General features: G+C 40.7%; 1 protein-coding gene across 4 annotated transcripts; it reads left to right on the top strand.

Annotated features, from left to right (window-relative positions):
• The first annotated feature begins 1530 nt into the window (after nucleotides 1-1530).
• On the top strand, nucleotides 1531-24281 carry LOC105451165 (long-chain-fatty-acid--CoA ligase 4). Of its 4 annotated transcripts, XM_011691443.1 has the most exons (9): nucleotides 1531-1757; nucleotides 13842-13957; nucleotides 18924-19278; nucleotides 19490-19858; nucleotides 20216-20611; nucleotides 20836-21148; nucleotides 21233-21496; nucleotides 21655-21930; nucleotides 22018-24281. In XM_011691443.1, the coding sequence occupies exons 2-9, from the start codon at nucleotides 13938-13940 to the stop codon at nucleotides 22170-22172; spliced, it is 2148 nt and encodes a 715-aa protein (XP_011689745.1). In that variant the 5' UTR covers nucleotides 1531-1757; nucleotides 13842-13937; the 3' UTR covers nucleotides 22173-24281. The 4 variants fall into 4 exon arrangements, with proteins under 4 accessions (XP_011689745.1, XP_011689747.1, XP_011689746.1 ...); XM_011691445.1 differs by lacking the exon at nucleotides 13842-13957; XM_011691444.1 differs by lacking the exons at nucleotides 1531-1757; nucleotides 13842-13957 and adding an exon at nucleotides 3522-3759.
• Nucleotides 24282-26089: the final 1808 nt, after the last annotated feature.

Below are 26089 nucleotides of genomic sequence, written 5' to 3'. Positions count from 1 at the left end.
AATGCCTCTCAACTTAATCCTTGTGTGTTCAAATGTTACTACTAATGTCGCAGGTCTCCAGGCGCTCGCACGTCCGCACGGTGACGATCGCTCGAGCTCGACGTGGTCGGCGTGGTAGGGTGAGACAGACGGGAGGCAGGTTGATTTTTTTGCGTAAGAAAAACGAGAGAATATATAAGGGGGCGAGAGCGCGAGAAAGAGCGAGGGATGCAGTTGTCGCGGGCTCCGATGACGTGTTTCAGGCGTACATCGACTTGTTGTTGTTGCTCTTGTTATATTGTGTTGTTGGTTTTAATAAAGTTTAAATGTTAATCCTGCCAGCGGATCTACTATATAATTCTACTGCGCAAACATATATATATATATATATTTCCTCGCGCTGTGACGCAATCCATTCCAGACCAGGCGATTAATCCTTCTTGATTAACGTTTAATTGCATAGTTGTTTCAATTTCGTTGTAACATTTGTCAGAATTTGTACGGAAATTAAAAAAAAATTGGACTGTAGGAACTCGCGTTTTTTTTTTCTTTATATTGTAAAACGTTTCTCGAGTTTATTTTTTATATTATGTAAATGTGATATAATAAGTATTATTATACATATAATATAATTTTGTATCGTGCAAATAATGTCCAAATTATCTTTGTTATTCTGTCATTCTGAAATTATAGACGCTATTTTTTATATGGTGTTCGAATGTATATTTCATCTTTTACCGTTCGTCAGGAATTTTTATTGAATGCGGTACGCGAATATCTTTAGTTTACACAGTTTGCATGGAGATCAGAAGTTTTTTTTTATTAACATTTCAGCGGTACACACGATATTTTCTTGTTGGATTACTTGCGTTTTAATAAATTACTAGAAATTTTGCTCTCTCTGGTGCAATTCTAGTTATTTACTGAAACGCAAGTAATCCAGGAACAATTATATTCTGCACGATTGTCGGTAGCGTGTGCAAAAAGAAAACATTCATCATGCGTGCTAATGCTGGCTTAATATTCTGTAATTCAAGACGCATTAGCGTTCCGACGAGGAGACCTACTTTTTTCACGTACGGTGCGATATAGATTTTACGCGTCGTCGATAAACACATCTACTGCAATATCTTGTCTCCCCTGATAAAACGGACTCTGCATTCAAATATTAAGAGAGCGCGAGAACGCGACGTCGAGTCCACCGAGAGAGGCGCGCTCTCATCAATTATATAATTGCGGTGACATCCGGCTGACAGACGAGGCGCGACTCGACGAATTTCGTGGTTCGATCGAACGGGAAAGAGAGAATCGCGCGATTGCACAGCCTCTACGTACACACGCTCATGGCATCGATCGCCGGTGCAATCTGGCGTCAGCGTGAAATTCGTGCGAACGTAGCGCGCGCGAGAGAGTTTCAAGTTATCGATCGCTCAGGCCGGCGCGCGTGACGTCACCGAGGATCACGCCACATCCCCGCCCACTGCGCCTCGCCGTCCGATTGGTCCGCGCGCGGGCCGGCCGTCTATATCGAGATCCCGCGGCCGCGTACCGGCTGTTCCGAGTCGGGCTTCCAAACGGCTCGTGCGAGAGAGACGCGAGTGCGGCACATCCGACACGGCGCGTTGTAACGTTATAAGTGCGATGAGTCCTGCCCGACACTGACGCGCAAACCGTCGCCAGAGGCATCGTGAAACCGTGGAGTCTCGGACCACCGAGTAAATCGAGCGTTCTCTCGAGCGGCGAGAGTGCGAACGTAAACTTTTTTGATACGAGTCAAGGTACGTAAACCCATCCATTCACCGGGCCAGAATTCCCGCTGCGCGAAAAGTTGAACGGAGTCCGGTTTGCGCTCCGATTAGAAGCGCGCCGCGATTTATATGTTTAGTATCGTCGAAACGTACGTTTTTTCTTTTCCTCGTCACGCTAAGCGGAATGTTATAGCGATGTTTTTGCCCACTGTGCGGTGTGTGCGTGCCTCTCGTTTGTGTAACTAACCGACGTTCTACTATAAACGAGAAACGCGCGGAACGCGCTCTCGAGAAACGATCCCGCTGAGAGAAGTCGTGGGTGTTTGCTCTTTCGACGCGTGCACGTACGGAACGTATGAAACAGACGTGTATCTTTTGCGGGACGACGTGTATACGGAGGAGGTAGATTATCACACGCTGATCGCTGTAGTAATAACAATCGCAAATTGAAGTAGGCGCGTAGATTATTATTGTGTACGCTGATGTATATGTAATTCCCCGCGTAAATAAACGCGCGTAAACGGTCCTCTCGTCAATTGTGAGCGTCGCTTTTCCTTTCACGGTTGATTTTACGTTCCGTTGCAACGCGATATTTTCGGAGCACGGATGCCTTGGGCGCTACCTTTCGACCAACACGTGTGCGACTTCGCGAGCGACCGGCGTGTGACCGTATTGCGGCCCGCAAAGGGGGTCACGATCGCGATGATACAGTATAATCATGAGAGAGAAAGAACGGAAAGGCAAAATGAAAAAAGGTCGTGTTTGAAAATCGTCGTAATTTAGTTGAAAATTAAGGGAGAATTTGGAGTCGAATGACCGGGAATTAAGGACAACGAATTCTTTCATTCTTCTATTTTGAAAATACATATGACTTTTCGACGGAAAAATGCTTCGGTTTTTTTTTCAGAAGATTGAAATTCTCGAGAGAAATCCATAGAGCTTATTGCGAGTATAATGAAAACACGGCGTACGTTTATTTACTCACTAGCACGCGCTTTCGACAGTGTTTTTCAAAGTCGGTGTTTGCCAAATGCCGTGAACGTGTGTTATCGTTCTTCGTTGAATATTTTGACGATTTCGATGATGCGCCTTGTTTATGTAGGTATTCTGACAAATACAATATCCAATCGCGCGCTCACGGTTTTAGAGCGAGGTCAAGGGTGACAGGCCGAGACGCGGCGGCGGTGAAAATCCAGGACACGACTGCTTTTGAATTAGCTGTTTGACAGGGAAGAAATTAAAGGGAGCGCGGCGAAATCTCCGTCGTTCGTACGACAGAGAAGAGACGTCGCCACGTGTTCGGAAACTCATGTGGAACTCGTGGAACAAATCTAATTATAGGCTCCGCCTTTGGGATCGTTTACCTTTAGGTCTGTTTTCTGCACTGGAATTGTTTTTTTTTTTTTTTTTTTTTTTTAGAAATTCTCTAACTCTCGCTTTTGCCAGATATATCAAATCTATATTTCACTTCAAATGCAAAGAGTGTCGCAAACTAGTTCAGCCGTAGAGAACAAACCGTTTGTGTCACAATCGGCTAGAAAACGAGAAGGAAACAAAAAATAGAAAAACGCCTCTGACCGAGAAAAAGCCGTGCCGCGGCCGCGTCGCGCCGCGCCGACAGGAGACGCTCGTGGCGTCCCATCGATCCCGCTAGTTTCAAGCGGCAAGATGGCCGCGGCGTTGATCACCAGGTCGGTTCGTATCCCGCAGCGGCGTCAGTGCGTACGGGTACCCGTGGCCGGTCGCGTGGCGCACGTGTAAATACGACACGGGGCCGACGGAGTACGGCTCGCGGTGCGCGCGGGAACGAGCTGGGAGATCCGGCGGATCGACGGCGATGGCGTTGCGGATCGAGCGTCATTGAGGATAGATCGCGCGTCCGCGGGAACCCCGAAGGCCGGAGGCTGCGGGAGTACTCTTCCGGCACGTGACGTGACAGTTCCCCGCCGTGGCAGAGAGAAGAGAGAGAGAGAGAGACAGAGAGAGAGGAGCCCTTTGCCCGAGTGATCTCTCAACCACGACCTGCGAGAATGTAAGCGACGTTTCCGTGATGTTTCGATATATACAGGGTGATCCGCGAAGAAGCGATACCGCGCCGGCGTATTTTAAGACTGATTCATAAGCAGACGCGTGTCGGATTAGGTTATTTGACGGTCAAATCAACGTGGCATTTGATTTTTGGAGGAGTAGGAAGGTTTTGACGTATAAACTGACAAGTAACGCATGTTTGACTTTACATAATTATTTATTAACCGCCGAGAGTTTCTCTGATATTCTGCGATAGTTGTTGGAGTCAGGATTGTCGTGCAAATTGCCGTTTTATTATAATTACAATTAAAACTGTCAGTCGATGAATATTGAGAAAGTTACGTTGAAAAATAGATTGGGAAGAATTACATGCTCTTAGTCAAACGTATGCTGACCTTCTCGGTATACATATGCTAAATGGTATACAATTAGTACAAATAACGATGTGTTGTAAAGACTTGTTATGTGCTGACAATGAGATTTGTCCATAATGTTCCACTGTGAATCCTTCACATTACGATTTCCATTAAATCGACGCTAAATTCTAACGCGTGAAAAAATTGATATACTATTTGATTATATTAATTAGGCGCCAAAGTTCGAAATTTGATGCTCCAAAACATTTGCAAATATTTAGATACGTAATAAGAGGATTTAATTGCTGTGTGTTGGTCTTTACATTATAAACAAATAAATATACAAGCAATATATTAATCGACAAAAAAATCACGCTAAAAGTGCTAATTAAATAATTTGAATGCCTTAAGAAACCATTAAAATATAACAGATAATGTAAAATTATAGTTTACTTGGGAGCATTAATATTTTAAACGATTTTAGCATCTGATTAGCAATTTTGTAATATATTAGAATTTATTTAGCGCTGGTTGCGGCTTCTTTGATGAGAATCTCCCCCACACACACACACGCACGAGTTTCCTTTAGGATCACAAGAATCCGTCGACAAAATATACCTGCGTTTCGTCTTTGTCCCACGGTCCTATACATATATCTAAGCGACTGGTGACGTTGCGGCGCGGCGTGAGCAGGCATATCTCGGATTACTCGTTTCTCCGGATTTTAGCGTGGCGCAGTGTTATTGGTACACGCAGTCGAACGTGATCTAGATCGTGGTTTGGGACGTGGAGCACGCTCCGACCGTGAGGACATTCAGGCGCCGACCTGGTTGGCTGATGACAGTCGCATGTGTTACTATTGCTATACGGTGAATAATCGGCACATCGATTATTCGACTATCTCTCGATATTATCAATTCGTGTCGAACAGGCTTTAACTATATTGTCGTTCGATAACATTGATAAACTTTAGACGATTTACGAGGCGAAAAATGCTGTATAAACATACATAATTATTGATTATCGCGCATCGGGAGCGATATATATCTCTAAAGTAGCTATTATTTTTATCATAAATTACATAGGCGCGTTACGGCGAAAGGAAAAAGGAGTGGCTGATTTTAGAAAGAAAAATCAGCGATTCTCATCCTCGATTCCTCCGGGTATGATTTAAGCAAGTGACGTATTCTCCGTTCAAGATCGCTTCGAGTGTCATTAGCGATAGAGGCTTTCGAAAGTTCATCCGGGACTACTCGGGAAAGCGGGACGCGCGTGTTGGATTCGTTCGCGAGTCGTGGCGCGAGGGGATTTCCCCCTCGTTCCCTCCGCGAATCCCGGATTCGCGAACAGCTGTCCCGGCGCCTCGTGTATGCGCGCACGTCACTTCCACCTCCGATCGGTCGCGTGGCGTTATCGGGTCGAAATCCCAGGGTCCACCACACGCGCGGTCGGTCCACGGGCAAAGATCAAAGGTGGGTCGTGTGGAAATCCGCGATGCGAATCGTAACGGTGTGTCTGTCCAGTCGGCGCCGCGAGTCGTCGTGCGTCAGTCGTTCGTCGACCGTCTCGAAGCGCGCCGCCGTTTGCCTCTGCCTCTCCTCTCTTTTATGCAACACGCACACCCTCGTCGTGTCCCTTATACCACCTCGGTGCCACGTACACACCACACCCGCGAGTGGAAACGTGGCGCGGAGGCGCGCGGCGCAGAGAACAGTAGGCGAATACGCGCGGCGGACCGTACGGGCGCACACACGCTACACGCACACGCGCGCACACGTGACACCCACACCGTTCTTATAAACCAACACCCTCTTGCGCGCAGTGATAATTTCCTTTCCCGCGATCGCGCGCGGTGGGAAAAGCAAACGGCGGCGACGACCGGCTGGAAGCGATCTCGGTTGAGGCAGGAAGGCCCGAGGAGGAAGAACCGACCGTTGTCGCGAACTCGTGAGGTAAGCGATGGACCCGTTCGTTATTGCTGCTGCTCATTGTCACTGATCGTTCGCCATCACCTGATGTGGGCGTCAGGAGCTTGGAATTTGCCGCGCATTCTTCGTCGATATTCGATACACATACCGTGTAACGTTTTCTATACGAATTAAGCTGTAAATCATTGTTAAACTCTTCGCTCATCTTCACGCGGAATTTAAGCGTTGCTCTCGACTTTGTCGGAAATTGAATTGGTGATTTATTTGGCTGGATTATAATTGAATCGGTCTCGTTGATATCGGAGCGGAAGCGTATCGTAACGCTTCCTCGAAAGACTCGTCATTATTTTCCAACGTTTCACCGACGTTTCTCTGAGTCAACCGTGTTGCATAAACTTCCTGACCGGCGCAACTGTGCAGCGAGAAATCGTCGTGCTTACCATCCGGTGCACACTGAACCCGAGAGTCATTATCAATTCGCGGCGGAACGATCGATTTTGCAAATTCACGGTCAACATCGAACGAGAGGTCGACGATGATCGTGTCGCGCTTCTTTATCAATGAACGAAAGATTTACGGCGAGCCCGAAGATGGCACCGTGCCAATCTACAAATATTTATTTCATCTCACGACTCCGTCCAAATGCGTGCCATTATTATTAGAGCTCTGCGCCGATTCGTCATTTCGACGACGTCACACGTTATGACTTGTTTACGAGAGATTCTTGTAATTTTTAATTAAACCCGCGGAAACGCGAAGGAAATTATAAGATTTATTTACATTGGTTCGGCAATTTATAACTGCCATGAATCACTTCGACTTCACGCATAAACACGGCTGTAATCGATTGGCGATATGTACCTTGGCTCTTTATTGCTTTCCGCACGCATGCGATGGATTACATACAGACTTTTTTTTTTAGTGTGGCAAAAAGTAGCAAAAGAAACATTATGAATGTTCGCAAAAGAGAGAATATTTCTTATTGATGACTTGCTTCTCGCGATTCTTGTTATATTCTTTATAAAAGAATATCCATCTTCACTAAGATGAAGAAATATATCAACTTTCTTATGAATGTCAATTAAAATTGTCGGTATGTTCACAACATTCTTTTTGCCTCGTCTTTTCTTTCGAATAGTTGTTAATTACCGTTGCTACGTTTGAATATACATGAAGACGCACGACGGTGACAGACGTTATTAGTGATGTTAATTCTCAGTTTCGTAAATTATTTATTTTATTTTTTAACTGCTTTCGAATTGAATTCTAGAAGATGATTTATTCGGCGACTTACGACCGCGTGATACTTTCATCAATTCGTTTTGCGAAACAGATTTAATCTATTCCAAAGAATTATTGACAGTAAGTTCGTCAGGCATTAGCGAAGATCGATCGCAGCTGCGAATCTCGCGAGATTTAAAGTGTGACGCGCGTAGAGCGTGTTCGAGCCAGACGGACGTGGATGATCGCCTAGACGGAAACAATCCGTAAAGTAGTGCATGGTGGTTTCATCGTTGGCCGCGCGCGAGGTTTATTAATAATGGCGATGTAGCGTGAAATCTTCCCCCTCGTGGTCCCTCTTCCGTCGAGCTCCCTTCCGCTCTCTCGCGCGACGGTGAAACCGATTTTTTTTTCTCATTGTCAGTCTGGCGCGATTGTGGGATCAAACTGCTCGTTCTTCGTAAACGTGTAATCGCGCATAAATCGTCACATCCTGACTCCGATAATTTAATGTACATTCATGATCCGTTAATTCTTTCTGATCGAGCGGTCTTCACATTCAGGTCACGTGTAATCTGAGCGTATAAAAAAAAGTGCCGTGTCTATTTTTAACGGGGAGATTATTATATATGGAAAACCATGCATGAACATTAGTGCATATACCTTCAACGCGACCTGTTTCGATAAGCGCAGCACAGATTCATTCAAATTGTATTATATAACGTATATTTTTGTGCGAAGAGAACGTATAGTAATTTTAGTAAGAAGCCGCACAGCGACGAATCGATGTAATTCAGTGACACGGTTTACAATGGCCTGGATATCTTCCATATAATTTCGATACTTTAGAAATTCTCCACGTTCGCATTTAGTTACACAGGATTAGAAACTATCGCATTTAGAGCGAAAATTTGCCTGGTCATTCTACATAACTAGGATGTCGGATAAAAGAAAATTTCCAAGAAGTTTTTTTAAACTCTTGAATTACTTTTCTTATAAGACCATTTTTCATTTTTGCCTTTCTTTGCTCTTCTAATCGCCGCTGAAGTTGTTTTCCCAGCGCACTCGTGAGGATTCCTTTTAGATCGTACGCGAACGCGATTCATTCGGCCCCTTTAGATTACTTGGGTATATATTTGTGACTTGGTCGGACGGGGTAAATTAAAAGCGTACGAAATCCGAGATTTCTCTATTTACCGACTTCAACAATTGACCCAATCTGGGATTCAATGGCAATTCAGGTTTACAAACGCATTACGTGCGTGGCGTGTCAAAAGCAAACATTTGACGACGAAGGAGGGGGCATTTCTCCCGCACTCCAGTCGCGATCGCAAACCCGCCGCGAATAATCCGCACTCTCAACGAAATTTCATTGATTCGTCGCGTTCGCTGTACTTCGGCACTTTTAAACGCTCGCGGGATCATCACGATGATCGTTGATACCGCGTGAATAAACTTATGTAATCGGGTAGCGGAATAATTCACGTTAAAGCGTGACTGATTCATATCAAAACGCGTGATCGGTTGTTCAAATGTTGATTTTGTTTTTCTTTGGGGGGGGGGGGGTTTTGCCCTGGCGAAGTATTCTGTCCAGGATAAACTTTTGTGAAATTGGCTATTGCGTTGTTTGCGCCGCTTTTGTACACTGCCGCCTTTGTTTACACTTAATTGGTATAATCTATAGATACTGTTAGATATGCGCGAACGTGAACACAATTTTCTCTATGTCCCTGAGACTATTGATCGCCCCATCGCGAGAGTGATGGGCTCTCTCACCAATTAGCGTCGTCAATATACTGTCAATAAATTTTGTCAAACTGTCATTTCGTTAATCGCTCGCGTATCTTTATGCGACCGGTAATATCAATCGATTATGTTAATATCCCATTACGAGAATCAATTGCCGATCAAAACGGAAAGATCAAAATGTTATTTTTTACGAGATATCAGAGTAGTTAAAAAATATTAAAGTAATTGTATTATATATTATACTTTGATATGATTATCTTGATTATCAGGCTTGTATTTAAATTGTAATTGTGCGGCGTATTTGTATACATTCTCTTGTCTGCGTGAAGAACAAAATATTATCGCACTCTGATTGAGGATACTTTAGTCATTATATAAGTGGCGTGCGGTAGACTATGTAAAATCACTTCGAGTCCCATCTTTCTTTCGTCTCCACACGTGAAGCAGTGTCATTAAATAGGCAATAATCTTTTACTCTTGTTCTCTCTCAATGGGAGTTCCTTTAGGATTTTCATTACTAGATATTGATTTAATGAGATTATATCTGAACCGTGATAAGTTACTTGAATTTTCCAATATTTTCAAGAAGGCATAATATTGTTTTATTTACACTATCTTTTTTTACAAATTGCTATAAATGAATTTTTAATGTAAAATAGACTTGGATTTATTCCTAATAAGTCTATCGAATATCAAGAAATCGTTGAATCTGTCTCGTATATATATAGTCAGTACAAAGTTCGTGAAATAGTTCTGAGGCGCATGTTGTCCGATAAGATAATCACTGCACATATACACAGGTAAACTTTTATCAACATGTCCAGCCGTAACAAACAGAAATCTCTATGATAATATCGATACGCATGTTTTAAGAAATACATATTTAATTTTAATCTTTTTTTTTTTGCAATAGAATATTAATAGACAAACAGTTCACGAACGTTTTTGATATAGATATGTTAGAAAAGAATATCGGTATTTTACATCCAAGAAAGGTACAAACATTGAGATCATTATTTTGCACAGCAATATTAATCATTAACGTAAATTGATACAGTTGGGACGATATAGATTCGGTGTATTCAAAAATTGATGATACAAATGAAAGTGATCCTATTTACATTCATGAATGTCTACCCATGATTACGCCGACCAAACGACAGTACCCAGCGTTCGGGCTGTCTTATTTGACTCGGGTCAAGTTACAATCCTTAGAAGCTTGTTAGCGCGGTGTCGAATTATCTTGCATATGCGATTGTGTCACGTTCGCTAAATGCGTCGTGAAGGACGGGTCATCCGTGTTGCGGATGTGAGTGCATCGCAGTGCTTGTTCCTATGTGCTTAAGGCACGTGTGTGCCCGTGAAATTGGGTCAGTGGCGTTAATGTCGATACCCCGTTTTCTCGAACGAAGTTAACCAAGGTCGATTCGTAGTACGTGCATAGTAGTACGTAGTACTACGTCACGAAAGGGAAAACAATCGTCTGTTTCGTGACTCTGATTGCGTTTCTGATTAGCGTGAAGGGACCTGGTGATGTCAATGGTTTGAGGAAAAATTTTCCCTTCTAAGCTAAAGTAAAGAAATGTGTGAATGAAATCGTTGACGTAAACGACAGTAGAGTTTCCTAAAGAGGGCAATGCCTTTTTGCGATCCCAGAGACATGTGATGATTCATAGGAACAGGCGTGTTAACGCTCGTCATAATACTCCATATAATAAAGCCAACCCATGCCCTTCTTGCGGCAGTTTCTCATAATTATTCATCGTCATAACTATGTGCAACATATTGCAATAAATTTCAATCATTCTGTTTTTAAATTGTTTCTAATGATCGAAGCGGAGATATTTGAATATTTTCGGCTGACGTTTATGGCTTTCAGTAGTGATATAATTAAGTTTAATTTTTTTTTTTTTCAACAAGAAAATATATTTATAGTTATTTAATTCTTTATTATACATACAATTGTATATTAATAAAGTTTTAAACAGCTAAATTCTTCAAATTATAAAAATAATTGAATTCGAATATGTTGCGAATGAATGTATAAAACGCGATCGAAGAAAATATACTCTGAGACTAACTTAGCTTCAATTTGATCTTTGTCCAAAACGAGGATAATAATAATACGATGATAATAGAACGAAAAGCGGCGCTTACGTTATGACGCGTGTTAAAATAAACAATATTATTCACAGTGTTATCAATTATATCCGCGCAATTTATAAGTATCAAGTGCTGGAAAGTACAATCGATCGCGACGTGCCACGAGCCCGCGTCGTGATACAACGACGGTGAATGAAGGCTGCCACGAATACGAGTAATGACGCAACGCGTGAAATAGTGCCAGTAGACGGACCTTTATCGGTATTACGACGTCCTTTCTGTACATCTTTGCTCGTGCGATATCGAACTTCGGACTCGCGCCGATAAAACACGACCGAGTTGGAGAGGCCCACGAGGCGCGCAAAATCTCGTCGCGCGGAGTTGCGTTGCACAGAACTCGATTACTCAATGTTTTGAAATATAATTATGCTCGTCGGACTTTAACCCTCGGAAGACAGGCTGGTATTGAGTTTAACCTTTTCTCCAACTTGTCAGCGCGTGTTAGCGACCGCTCACGAGTCATAAAAATGCGGCGCTGTATGATTAATTGAGAAAGCAATACGTCAATTTTTCGTGAATTTTTATCAGCTGTTTTTTTTTTAAACCGCTTTGTACACATACGGTTGACTCTCTTTTTTTTTTTTTTTTTTTTTTTTCAGAAAAGTAAGCAATTTCGACGATTTTGAAAACCTTGACATTTTCAGGGAATTCAGAATTCTTGTGTTCAACGAATCCTTGCAGTATATGTATTGCGAAACGGTACTGTAAACATTCCGCGCATTCGCGAAAAAAATTCCTCGACATTGTCTGCAAATTCGCTCGCCGCATTCAGAGTTTTTTTTTGTTCATAATTAATACCGTATGTCGAAATTATAATTGTACATCAAAAGTTTATTTCGAATTACGGAGAGATAAAATTGTGTATTGACAATAAATTTCATGTAATCTCGCGGATTGAACGTCCTCGTTCTTTGTACCGTCGATTCTTATCGTGAGTCTGAATAGTTATCTGCGTATACCGAGCAACGCGAACTTTGGATCGCGGTCTTGTAAAACGATCTGCGAGCGCACAAGGTGCACAATCTTGCTGATATTTATAAAACGTCTGCTTCGATATTCATTGCCCTTTGAGATGGTAAAAAATGCTGAAGAGCAAAATACAGAATATCGTACGAAATACCAATGAAATAAGCGCGATTTTTATACATCTGCTATACGTTACCTTACTGTCAATTATGCAGTTCTCAGTAGACCAACTATCTTATTTGTCCACTTCGCGCAAAACATTAAGATTTTTTTTTAACGTAAATCCGATAATTTTTCGGCCAGCCTGATGCTCTTCGCGCCTTCGTGCCGAAGATAAGAATTCACGCGTAATGTATAATTCATGCAAATCGAATGCGAATTCGGAAACGTAAATTGCATATGGGAATCGCGTTCGGATTTTACGTAAGCTCGCGCGTCGGAATGGAGAACTTCGCCCGAAGGGGTTGAACCTCGGGGAAATGGGCCTCGTCGCTGCCGTCATCGCGCAGCACTTCGCGCTCGCGTTTCGACTGCGATGCGTGCATTCCGCCGCGAATTGACACGTGCACGCGTGTACGGGGGGCAAAGTGCACTTGACCGAGTTGCCTGCCGCGCGGCTAACGGACCGTGAAGACCGCGCGGTGGATAAATTGCGGGTGAATATCGAGGAATTCTTCGCGAGCCGCGCGACGTTTCCGTAAGCCGGAGGACACTCGTCGGGGATTCGCGCGTCTGCTCCGCGAGTTTTTACATCGCGTCAGTGTATCCCGGAATGCTTACGGGATGTAATTGAAATCGCCCTGTCAGGGGCTTACTCATCGCTTGACCAGACGCTGAGCGGATGTAAATCTGACCTATTAAGTAACAACTTGATTGCTTTTTACGGCGCGAAGATTGATCGCGCGTTTCGCCAGATTCTTGTAAATCAAGTTCGTTAAACGTGTGACTTATACTTCAATATATCTCATTAACTTGTGTCCAGTTGAGCCTTTCGACTTTGCATTATTCATACGTTAAATATTTCACCTGTGGTTTTCTTTCTTTTTTTTTTTTTCACATTGTTTGCACGCAAGTTGTTACATATATGCAGCAGACTTCACATATACATAATACTTCGATTTATATCGCGCAGTGTAAATTTGTATTATATAAACATATACAATTCTGTTTTCCGCACTTAAGAAAACAAGTGTAGAATTGTTAATCAGCCATTCCGCGGTATAGAAAGTAGTCGGTGAAAAAATTTGAAACACGCAAAAAATGACAGTATATTTCCGCAAATGCCTTTTCGAACTACACATTCACACACACACACAAAACTTATTCACATATTTTTGAAACATTTATAGATAAGATAGGTATGCGTAGAATGTACTGCTCATTTAGTAGCGACAAAGAGTTACTCCACGCCAGGAATTAACGATAACTCTAAGCATTTTTAACGATCAACGAGCGCGCTGATAACGCCGTCGATAGTCAATTCGTTCGAAGGTTAAGAGAAACGATCAAGAGGCTCTCTCTCCCTCTCGACGTATCTCTGCCAAAACGAGTCGATCTCGAGGGCTCCTATCATCGTCGATCGAGGACCATTTTCGGCGACGAGGAGCCGTACTCGAATGCACCGCATGCAGTCACTCCCCCCCGCGCAGGAAGGGGGGTGTCTCACTAACTCTTGTCGACTTTGGGAATGGTTTTTCTTGCAGTGTCGATTAATCCGCATCGCGCGCAGTGTGGCACCCCGCCGGGTGGAGTGTTGATTTTGGAAGTAAAGAGCGACCGGATAAGTGAGAACCGCCACCATGATCGTGGACGATAAACAGTGAGTCGTAGGCGTTAAACGCACGGGAGATATGCCGCTGCGTAGCTCGTAGACGTATGGAGCCTGCACCGCTATACGCATCGCGCTCGTCGTGCATACGCCCGCATGAGTTCTCTCTCTCTCTTCTCTCTTTTTCTCTTTCTCTCCGCTGTATTCATTTTCTGTCTCCGCTGTCGCTTGTATTATTACAACTGTCCCATCGGATGCGAACGGTCCACTGTTAAATTAAACGTGCTGTGGGCCGCCTCGCTCGTAGGACTTCTCGAAACGCATCCGATGGATCCCCGAGCTCTTTGATTTATTTCGCCTCGTCGCAACACTCGAGCACGTTTCTCTACGATATACCCTTCTATATGTTACAATTTAAGTCGCATCTTATATATATATATATATATATATAGAGTTTCCCATCTATATTTATATACCTGCAATCCTCTTGTCTTGATATTTTTGTCATACTTATTTTTAATTTTCTTACATCGCCGCACAATTCCGTGGCGTAATTTTTAGCAACTTAGCCGCTAATTAAACCGGCTGTTGCTGTTATTTCAGCTATTTCTGTCGCTTTGATTTATTCCGCCTCTTATTCCTAGCATGACGATTTTGTTCTTAATGTTATCGGCATGCGATATGTGAATCACAATTAGCTGCAATAGTATGCATCGTATATTAAGTGCTCTATGTGGTCATGTGATTTTAATCTTTCGTTCAACAAAATTAATAAATGCAGCATGAATTAAATTCAGAATTGCATTGTCACGCATTGAATGAGAAAACATTAGTAGCGTTGAATTTATTATATTGCATTTGCATTGAATAGAATTGTGCATCCCGTAAGTATATCTTTTCTATTTTCTTTCTTAGAAAACTATACATAGATTTGCTATCGTAAAACGGTAGTGAAGAATTTGAACAATCGATATTATCATCACAAGATCGATTGCAATTCTCTTTAGACAAACATTGTATGAGTTTTATTTATGAGAATTTTTTTTTATAATAATTAGTAGCGTCTGAATACAAGTTGGCAGTTTCAACGTGACTATGAAATACTTGGATTAAATTCTAATCATTTTCTGCAGACTTTTTGTAGATTTTATCTATGGTTTTTTTTATAGGCATTTTATATGATTATATGTATTAAATAGCAGATAATATGTTAAAGTATGTTATAATCGTTAAACTATTAAATAAACATATTACGAGATATAGATTAGACCTGCATTGATTCAAGGAAAAAGCCAAGGTCCGAAGATAATTTAATGGACTGCGCTCTCTTCCTTGTGTATCAATTTTTAATAAATGCGCGCGATAGGAAACCTGTGATTGTGAGTTAGATCGGTTAGCAAGGTATTATTATAACATTATGGCACTGTAAGCATATTATTAAATAATGCGAAAATTTCCCGCTCGTATGCTGAAAGCAAACTGGAATAAAAATATAATTCTTTACGATTGTAATCGCTGAGAGAAGAGAATGAATGTTTCGTAATATCGATTTATCATCAGGACGGATAACAATCATTCTGAGTTTACTTTATCTTTTGCTATTGCCTCTATATTTTCATATCATACAGTTTCGATATTTCTCCAAAATTCAATGATCCAGTCTTATTTAATCAAAAAAACTTTTGTTTCAATATATTTATAAGTAATAATCAAAGTTGTGTATGTCTTCGAGTATCCCTTAGACGTATTGCAGGATAAATAAATTATAGCATTATCCAAACTCGTGCTGTAATTTCTGTTCGTTATGTCGGACTTTGTACGTTTCTCGCGACCGCGAGGGAAAAATTTTTATTCAACTCACGGGGGTCGAGTTTGGCTGCGCGACAAATCGGTGGAAAGAAAAAAAAATAAGCCGCGAAGTCTCGAGAGTTCCAACGGACGATACACTCCGGCATTTGACCGTGAGGCGTGAGACGCGCCGGTTACCGCACAGTTGACCCCCTTCGTTCCCCTCTCTCCCCCCTCCTTCCCCCCTTCCCCCCTTCGACTTCCGTCATACGCACCGAGCAAGAGACCCTTTGGACACACATGCTCTCGACCGCAGATAAGGCCCGAGAGACCGGTCGGCTCCATTTGTTCGCCGCGTGTAACGTGAACTCGCGACGTCCAAAGTCCGTAAAATGATATTGGAATCTCGATTGCCCGTGTGTTCTCTCGGTGTCTTCCCCTATGATACTTTGATCTTAATCCTTTGACTGTCGCGTACATGATGCCTCTTCAGAATCACCGAGTGCTCTTCATTAAAAGATCATAAAATCAATTGACGAAATTGTACTTAGGGCCCAGTTTAATGAGATTTCTTCTCACATTTTCAAATTAAAGTACATTACAAGTTACATTAGACATGAGACATGGTAAATGAAGGTTACAGTTGACAGAAAAATAAGGCCATATCCATTTATAACTTAATTTCGACCTTAACATACTCTCTAACATATTCGATGAGATAAAGCCTTAAAGCAATCGCTATTTTCGAAAAATCTGTTTCTTCAATCTACTCACTACAAATCTACTCTCTTCAATTGAAGGAATATCTAATCGTTTTCTGTATATCGATTATATGAACATTCTTATACAGTCTTCGAAAAGCGGTTCAAAGACTAGTTTTAGACTTATCAATATCTTTGCCCCATTTCCCTATTTTCCTTTTACTTATAGACTCATGAATTATGAAATTATGAAAGTGCTATTCTCTTTCTTATACGACTCTTAATATAGCTCTAATTTCATGTCTCGTATCGTTATGTTATCGTTTATTTCATTTTTAATTTTTTAATGCTCTCACGACGAAAACAAGTATGTTCATTTGCTAATTAGTATACACATAAATTTCCATGTATTTTATAAATTTGTTTTATCAATTGCTCTTGCATCATACAGTATTTTCATTACAGTAATTTTTTATTCCCTTTGCAATGCGTTTAACATTTACTCGAAGACACAACGTATGAACTTTGAACATCGATTAACCATTTGCGTTTTGCAACAGCATATTATATTTTTACATATATTAATAACAATGAGATTATAAAAAAAAAAAAAATTATTTGCACTGTAATTAGCGCTCCGTCGAGTGTGCAAAGTATTAACAATCTGCCGGAGTACAAGATTAATTTAATGATAAAACAACGTCGCGTATATATCATGCAACAATAAGAAATTACGAATTACCATGTTTTTTTTCCTTTTCGTTAAAATTTTTTTATCTAAAGCAGATTGAATGGCGAAAAACTGTAAAGTTTTTTTTGTTGTTCCATGTTGTCGGTATGTGGTCTTGTGGACTACGTAATATCAATCAAAGCTTGCGTCAGATCTACTTGCCATTTTAAGTTGAATTGCAGAAACTGAACGTGACGTAACATGTATTTATTGTCTTTCGTATATGCAGCATCGGGTGCGCTGCATTATGCGGCGTGATTATACCATCTACCGTCTGACCGGTACGCTCGATCAATAGCAGGCAAAATCAAAAGAAACTCGATTAATAACCATATTGTAGCGTGAAATAACTATGGACTTAACTATACGTTATAGAGGTGGCATAAATGCGTCGTATAAAGTTCAGGGATGGTTGGTATATCGCGAATACGATATGGACGCAATCAATAGCGGAGAATAAAAAGAATCAACGGAATCGATATGCAAGTCCACTGATCTAAATTGACTTCGTCCGCACAGCGCGCGGACTGATATTTTATTGGAATCTGGACTTGACCCCGCGAAACCTGTGTGATCTTGAAATGAACTTGAAATTAACTTTTTGAATTTATCTCTTTCACGGTAGGCTGGAGCTTACCATTTTATCTTTCTTGCAGTATTAATGTGAACTTTTGTATATAAATTGCTGCAACTATTTAAATTGTTTGATAAATTGGTAAAAAGAGGAGAGAAAAATATGTGTAATATTTTCTGCGACGTTCGCACGAATTTATCTCTCTTGCAACAGCCAATCAAATCCTTTTTAAATATTTAAGTATTGATTAGATTAACACTCAACATATTTTATCTTAAAAAAATACTGCCAAAACAGGATAAAATACTTTCTCTTTTTTAGTAGAAAAAATCGATTGCTCGTGTATATACCACACATGTGGCATTAAGGAAGACAATTGATTTTTTATCTTTGCTACTTGAAAAACATTTTTTTTTTTTTTTAGCATTGAGAAGAAGCAATGTGATATTCAAAACAGACCTCGAGGCGTCGCGCTCGAGAAGGCAAACTAATTAAATGATATACTTTTCTAGTTCTTCGCTACGGGAATACAATTACATTCTTATAATTGTTGATACGCACTGTCGATACGTATGATTGAACTTGTATTCTATTGCTTCAATAGCTTGTTATCGTATTACTTTATCGATCTTGATGGATATATTGTGTCTCAAAGAGCGCTTCTTCTTTCTTTTCTACGCACGTAGCATGATATGTATGCGACCATGCTGTTAGACAAAAGGCGCCAAATCGACAGGAAAGGAATTAATCCTGATTAATTGTTGCTTATCGGTCGCTTGTCCCGCATATACGAGATAATGTTCAATCATTATTGACTTGACTTATGTTTGCAAGACGCATGATTCCGTTCGATAGCCTTTACTCTCACGCTTCACGAAACTACTTACTCGAGTAGATAAAATTCATTTGCTAAGCAGAACGAGATACTGCGGTATCCGATAAGACAATGTCACGGGAGTACAGATATTCACTCTTTGTATCTCCTTTTCAAGAATTAGAGCACAAAGATGGAATTGTAATAAAGGTGTAATTTATTTAATTACCATGATTTTTTTCCTCTTTTCGATGGAATGTGAAAATAAAAAGATCATCATTAATCTATTTATTATTTTTGCACTCGTTATAATTTCCTTGCTGCCAAATTTGACAAGCACCGAATGCTACTTCTGATTAACAAAACGACATCTAAGTACGAATATTTGAATGGTCCCTTTGTCTAAACAGGGAAATGGAAGGTTTCTGGATCTACGGCGCGATCCACGCGATCAAGGCTCTGTCGTACGTGTACGACTTGCTGACCTTCCCCGTGTATCTCATACTTCAGCGACCATGGGAGAAGCGTAAGGCCTCCAGGAGGATCAAGGCCCGTCCTATCTCCAAAGATGATAACCAGATCACTTACAGAAGCGTCGATTCCCCGAAATCGATGCACATCATGCTCGAGCGCGAAAAGGTCGATACTCTGGAAAAGGTGCTTCTTTGGGTCGTCAAGATGCACGGCGATAAGAGGTGTCTCGGTACCAGGCAAATCTTAGCAGAGGAGGATGAGCCCCAATCCAACGGCAGAATCTTTAAAAAGGTAACGTAGGCATTCAGGCATTTAAGAATGAATTTTTTAATGTCTCTTAATGCGAAAAGTTCTCATTCTGTATATTAAGAAATAAAAAAAAAAAAAATCGTAGGAAGAAGAATTCTTACGAGAAAATTCTTCAATATATTTGTTTTTATTATTTACTATCAGTCTTGAAAAGAAAAGCTAATTTTAAATCGTCGAATTCTATTTTTTTCAGTATAAAATGGGAGAGTATAAATGGAAGTCGTCTAGCGAGGTTAACAAGTTGGCCTCTTCCTTCGGCCGAGGTTTGGTAGAGCTTGGTATGAAGCCACGTAAGAACATCGTCATCTTCGCCGAGACGAGAGCGGAATGGATGATAGCGGCACACGCGTGCTTCAAACAGAATTTCACGGTGGTGACGATCTACGCGACTTTAGGTGACGATGCTATCGCTCATGGTATTCACGAAACCGAAGTGGACACTGTCATTACCAGCCACGAACTTCTGCCGAAATTCAAGCGCCTACTGGACATGATGCCGAAGGTCAAGAAAATTATCTACATGGAAGATCAGCTCAAACCGACTAGCACCAAAGGTTACAAGGTACATTTTAAATATTAATTTTTAGCACGAATTAATGATTTTACTAATTACATTTAAATCGTAAGTGGAATCTTTATTTAGACTTTCCTTTTCTACAGTTACGTAATAGTGGATTAATGGAGAGTGGTTGTTGCGAGAAATTAATTAATAATTCAAATAACCGGTTGTTAGACGCGCATAGACCTGTGGATATTTCCTTCTAAAAACTTGTTTTTGCCTAATAGCTATGGCATTGACTGTGATTGACTGTTGTTATCTTACGTAATCGTTGATGTCAGTACTGCCACTTACGATCAGTATGGTATACATCACCTTCTTGATTTTTCTAATATCCTTAAACCCTTGCCTTTGTTTCAGGACGGAGTGCAACTGCTACCCTTCGCTGATGTCATCAAAATGGGCAACAAGTCAAATGCGAGCGCTAACTCGCCGAAGGGCGATGACATCGCTATAATTATGTACACGTCTGGTTCGACCGGGGTGCCGAAGGGCGTCCTTCTTTCTCACAAAAATATCATCAGCACCATAAAAGCGTTCAGCGATGCCGTAGAGATCGAGTCGGACGACGTTTTTCTCGGCTTCCTGCCGTTGGCTCACGTATTCGAGTTGCTGGCCGAGAGCGTGTGTCTTCTATGGGGAGTGCCCATCGGTTACAGCTCACCGCTTACGTTGATCGACTCGAGTAGCAAGATTATGAGGGGATCAAAGGGTGATGCTTCCGTCCTACATCCAACTTGCTTAACCGCAGTACCGGTGAGTGTCTTTGCAAATCATCAAAATCAATTTCTTCTTACTTAAATCTGTTGCTTGAAAAGAAAATTGTTTAATCACTAAGCTATTCAGCATCTAAAGTTTTTAACTTTATAAGTAAAAAAATACTTTAAATACGTGATTTCTTTTTTTTTATATTAAATTTCGTTTCTTATTTTAATACAAATTTTATAGGTAATATTGATGCAAATATGAAATTGTTTCAGCTCATTCTCGATCGAATCTCCAAAGGAATAAACGAGAAAGTGAAGAAATCTGGTCCGTTCAGGCAGGCTATCTTTAATTTCGCGTATGAATACAAACTGAAATGGACGAAGCGAGGCTACGAAACTCCTCTCTTTGACAAGTACATCTTTGGAGCCGCGAAACAAGTGCTCGGTGGCCGCGTTAGGCTCGTGCTCTCCGGAGGCGCTCCGCTCAGTCCAGATACTCACAATCAAGTGAAACTCTGCCTATGCGTCACCGTGACTCAAGGATATGGTCTCACAGAAACGACTTCTTGCGCAACCGTTATGGACAGTGCGTATTTTTGAATCGCAATGCCTATTCGATGTTCTCTGTTGTCATTGTTGATATCGTCACGTTGTACATTTTTTCTTTCAGCGTACGATAGAACCACCGGAAGAGTCGGAGCACCCACTACGGTTTGCGATATCCGATTGGAGAACTGGGAAGAGGCCGGTTATCGTGTCAAAGATCATCCACATCCCAGAGGGGAGATCGTGATCGGTGGCGAAATTGTTTCCGCAGGTTACTATAAACTACCGGATAAAACGAAGGAGGACTTCTTCCGAGAGGACGGTAGGCAATGGTTCCGAACAGGCGACATTGGCGAAATTCATCCAGACGGTTCCATTAAGATTATTGGTACGTCGCAAAAAAATACAGTGTGTGTGTATGTGTGTGTGAGCATATCTTTTTTTTTTCTAACCTTTTTTTTAGATAGGATGAGATAAAAATAAAATATTTATGTAAGTTATTATTCTTGATGTCTCTCCAACACGATGAATGTTTATTATTTACAGACCGAAAGAAGGACTTGGTTAAACTGCAACTCGGCGAGTACGTTTCTTTGGGTAAAGTCGAGTCCGAGTTGAAGACTTGTCCTGTCGTGGAAAACATTTGCGTCTACGGCGATGGGAATAAAGCGTACACGGTGGCATTGGTCGTACCTAATCAGCATTATTTGGAGGAAATCGCCAGCAATCTAGGCATAACCGGAAGGAGTCTCGAGGAACTCTGTAGCAATCCACAGATCGAGAAGGCGGTACTTCAAGAACTAGTTGAGCAAGCGAAGAAATGTACGTTCCCTATATATTTTTGATCATTATTTTTGATCATTGTCAATCGAACTTATTATCATTCAAATCACTTCTCGTCGCTCGTAGGTAAGCTCCAAAGTTTCGAAATACCCGGTGCAGTGAAATTGTGCGCGGAGCAGTGGTCACCCGACATGGGTCTGGTTACCGCGGCGTTCAAGCTCAAGAGGAAAGCGGTTCAGGAACGTTATCAACATGAAATTAATAGGATGTACGCCTCGTGATGTTCCGCCATTGGTTGCACCAAGTGTTGCATATAATGTGGATCTAAACCTAAGAAATCACCTTGTCCAACAGACGGTACCTCGATAATTCATAGATACATATTGAACTTTGTCATCAAGCTCACATTTTACGCTGGTCACGGGACACGTGCCAAGCTCGTGGCAATCGCGCGTGCAATCGTAACGATAATCAAAAGATCTCCGCATTCTTCGAGTGATTTTCTCGGTTCCGTCATCTGAATTAATAGCAGCAATTCGATCCGCTGACGTTTGATCAGGTCAAGATAGTTAATTCACTTGATTCCAGCCGGCAAGAGATCTCATTCGGAGAATCCCGAGTTCTTTTGAGTTAAAAAATGAAAGTATCGCTTTTTGAAGGCATTTTTTCATTAGGTCTTCCGAGCGCGACAAATTTTTTGCAATTTTACATCGATATCGATTGTCCGTTATACACAAATATAAATATTTGGTAACATTCGGTTTTTGAGAAACGGATGCCGATGGAATTTTCTGTATATCACTTTACGTATCAACTCTACGTCTTTTCGAAGAGAAATCGTTAAGTTATACCATGAGCGTGATATTAGAAAAATATAAATGGTACAAGACGATTTTTCGTTTGGGAAAATTGTTGTCGTCCTGCTCCCTCTATTTTTTAAATCAGCTTTGATTATGTCAATCGATTCGTCGCGCCTGTGTTTCAGTAGTGCACCTAATTGTTTATGTTAATGGGCCAATATCCACGATATCTTTGCGAACGAAGCTAGTTTCGGTAAAATTCACAACTCCTACGGTGTACTTATTTTTTTGAGCGTTACTCAAAATTATCGAGCTCGGTCTTCAGAGGGACGATGTTTGAAAGGGATCTTGGGACAGAGAGTTTTTCGTTTTCTTAACGAATAATATATCGTATGTATATATATATAGGGAAGAAACGAAGAAACGACGCTGTTTGTGTTCGGCACGTATAGATCAATTTCAAGGCAATTTTAATGATAATATATTGTGTAAATTATATAAAATTTCTCTCTCATCGATACTACCACTTAACATTATACTCTTATACCGTCTGTCTAGCAATTCGAATACACATACATTGCCTACTTTTCGAAATGTTAATTCAAAACATCACAATATTTCTCCCAGCAACAGAGAGAGTATTTTTGTGTATATGCGTATGTGCGAGTGTATGCGCGCGAGGGTGTTTGATTTCTATTGTTGTATGCTTGTATGCACATAATACGTCTATAAGGAAATGATTAGGAAGTAAAACCGTATGTGAGCTTATCAAAAAAAGAATCATGTTTTACAAATATATAATTGTTCTTTACTGTTAATTTTCCACGCGCGTATCTCTGGCGGTTCGAATTGTACGATCGAAATGTATTTATATTAAAGTATCTTAAGATATAAATATATCTTTGTTGCCTCAATTTGTTTTGCCGAATAAGCGGGATTTTGCTACAGACGTCGGGAGGACAATTTTTTTAAATTCATCAAATTTATATATTTTCTAAATATATAAAATATTTGTATTATATTTCTTAGATAGGAGACGAAATATTGCACCGATTGTATTGTATCTTTTTCTATTCACATGTTCGCGCGTATTCCGGCATATAAATATACGAACCGACAGGGAAAACTGCGATGTCAAAACTTGTATCATACATTTTGCCGGCATTAAAAATGCGCGGCATAAATAGCAATTATGTTTAACTACGTGCGTTTACACATGCAGACACAAAAAAAAGCTTAATATTTTTCTTCTGTTTCGTTTCACGTGAATGAAAATAGTAGCGGGAGCTAAATATCGGTAGTAGATCAAGTGAGGAAACGCTATGAGCGCTCGTGAGAGCTAACGGTCGGAGGCAGCTCACCTTTCTTTTTCATTCGCCACGAGAGTTCCTGCGATAGCTAAGTGTATGAGAGTTGGTACTAATCTCTATAATTAATTATTAAGCGCTGTACATTACTTAAGTAGGCATGGTCAATTGTTTGGTGTTATGGCATCGAAGATACGTTTATTAATATGTGAATTATTAGCATTATTATTATTTGAAAATACTTTACAAAATAAATGTACAAAGGTGTATATCATGACTCAAACGTCATTGCAATACATCTCTCTCACTTATCACGTAATCCCAGATACGATTCCCATAATTTTTGAACTTTTCCTTGTTACCGAAAGAAAACGTGTGAAAAATCCCTTTATTCCCGACTGTAGTGAGGCTTCAATTCTATTTGCACAGTGCAGTTTTCATAATCGTGAGTCTCTTTATATATCGGCTCATCGTTCGAAATACCCAATCCGTATACGTTTAATTAAATAAGATGCGCAGGGTAAGAAAACGCGAGTCGGAATTGTGTATGACATAACAGTTTATTCATTACAAACAAAGAAGTACGTCATTAATACATCGATCTATCAAGTTGGTCATTTGCAGACGTAGACGTAATAACGGGATGCCATCCTCTTTCTACTTTCAGTAGATATACAAACTATATCGAGTGTATACAACCAGTGTGCGTAGTAAGTGCAGCGCTCTTTTAAATACTATATTAAAATCTGTAAAATATACACACATTTACATGTACATACACGTCTATATCTGCTGCGCGCCGGTCATTAATGCGAGAAATGAGTCTCCTCTCGACATTTATAAAGTACAAACATACACGTACGTCTAAAGTCCACGAGACGGTGGATCGCACGCGCCAGGAACATTTATCTTCTTTATGTGCGAGGTCACCGGTCATCAAGACAGTCCGTTTGAATTAATGATTTCACCAATGATAGCCCTCAGGGGCCTTCCTCATTCTCTCGATTTATTTAAACGCGAAATAGAGACCATTTTGTTACAGCAGCGCGGACTTTACACACAAATTGGGTGTGGATGCAAACTTTGTAATTTTGTCGAAGTGAATGTATATAGCAAAGTTTTTGCTTCACGAATGACAAAATGAATAATGAGTTGTAAGCTCATATTAGATTGCAACTTTACGAGAATAATTGGTACCTTGAACAGAATTTATATATTACAGCCGTCCTATTTATAATATCAGGCTGCGGCTGCTGAGAAAAAACGGTGTTATATTAATAACGTTCTTTTTTTATATCCGAAGGTAACATGTATAAATCGTGCGTTGACCGTCGGTCGTATTTTTACAGATGACGCATAGTCGAGATTATTACTCGTTTGCGAGAAGCTCTTTTCACTTTTGCCATCTTTCGACAACCGGCCACTTCGCACTCACCAAAGCCTTCTTACGATATATCTACACAACACTTTTTTTACGTCACATCACAGCAATATAATTTTCTAAACATAAAGAGTTTCCCAAGACTGTTGGCCACGAAATATTTCTTTAAACTGCATATTTATATTTAATACACACATTTTTTTCTTTTACAGGAACGTCTACGATAAATTTGCAATCGATCTTTGGAGGACCGTTATTTGCCTTTAACTTTCAACGGTATAAGTATCTCGTTACGCGAAACTTCGTGACTTCAATTTCGTGGAGAACACGCTTCGGAGAGGGGGGGAAAAAAAAGAATTCGTTCTAACAGCACAAGTATACTCGTTGTTTTACACTAATTCTAAAGGAGTCGATATTTTTTTCTCGGATCGAGGCCCGAGTGTAATCTCAGCACGGAAATATGTTCTAGAGTTTGGTCAGGATTCTTATACGTTGTATTAATCGTAGCCTCTCTCGGGGCTACGTAGCTATAAGTGCCCCAGTTAATTATGTAGACGCGCGGACGAAGTCTCGAAGTTATCTAATGAGAGTATACAATCTACGCGATAGAGAAAGTCATTTGGACGTATTACGGCGCTCGCGAGAAATACGCCTGAGATAGGCTACGTGCTCGAAGTTGCTTTCGCGCTGGTTTTATATGTATAAATATT

Source organism: Wasmannia auropunctata, unplaced genomic scaffold (genome assembly GCF_000956235.1).
Source record: "Wasmannia auropunctata unplaced genomic scaffold, wasmannia.A_1.0 LD336053.1, whole genome shotgun sequence".
Lineage (NCBI taxonomy): Eukaryota > Metazoa > Arthropoda > Insecta > Hymenoptera > Formicidae > Wasmannia > Wasmannia auropunctata.
This window is presented reverse-complemented; position numbering and strand designations above follow the sequence as displayed.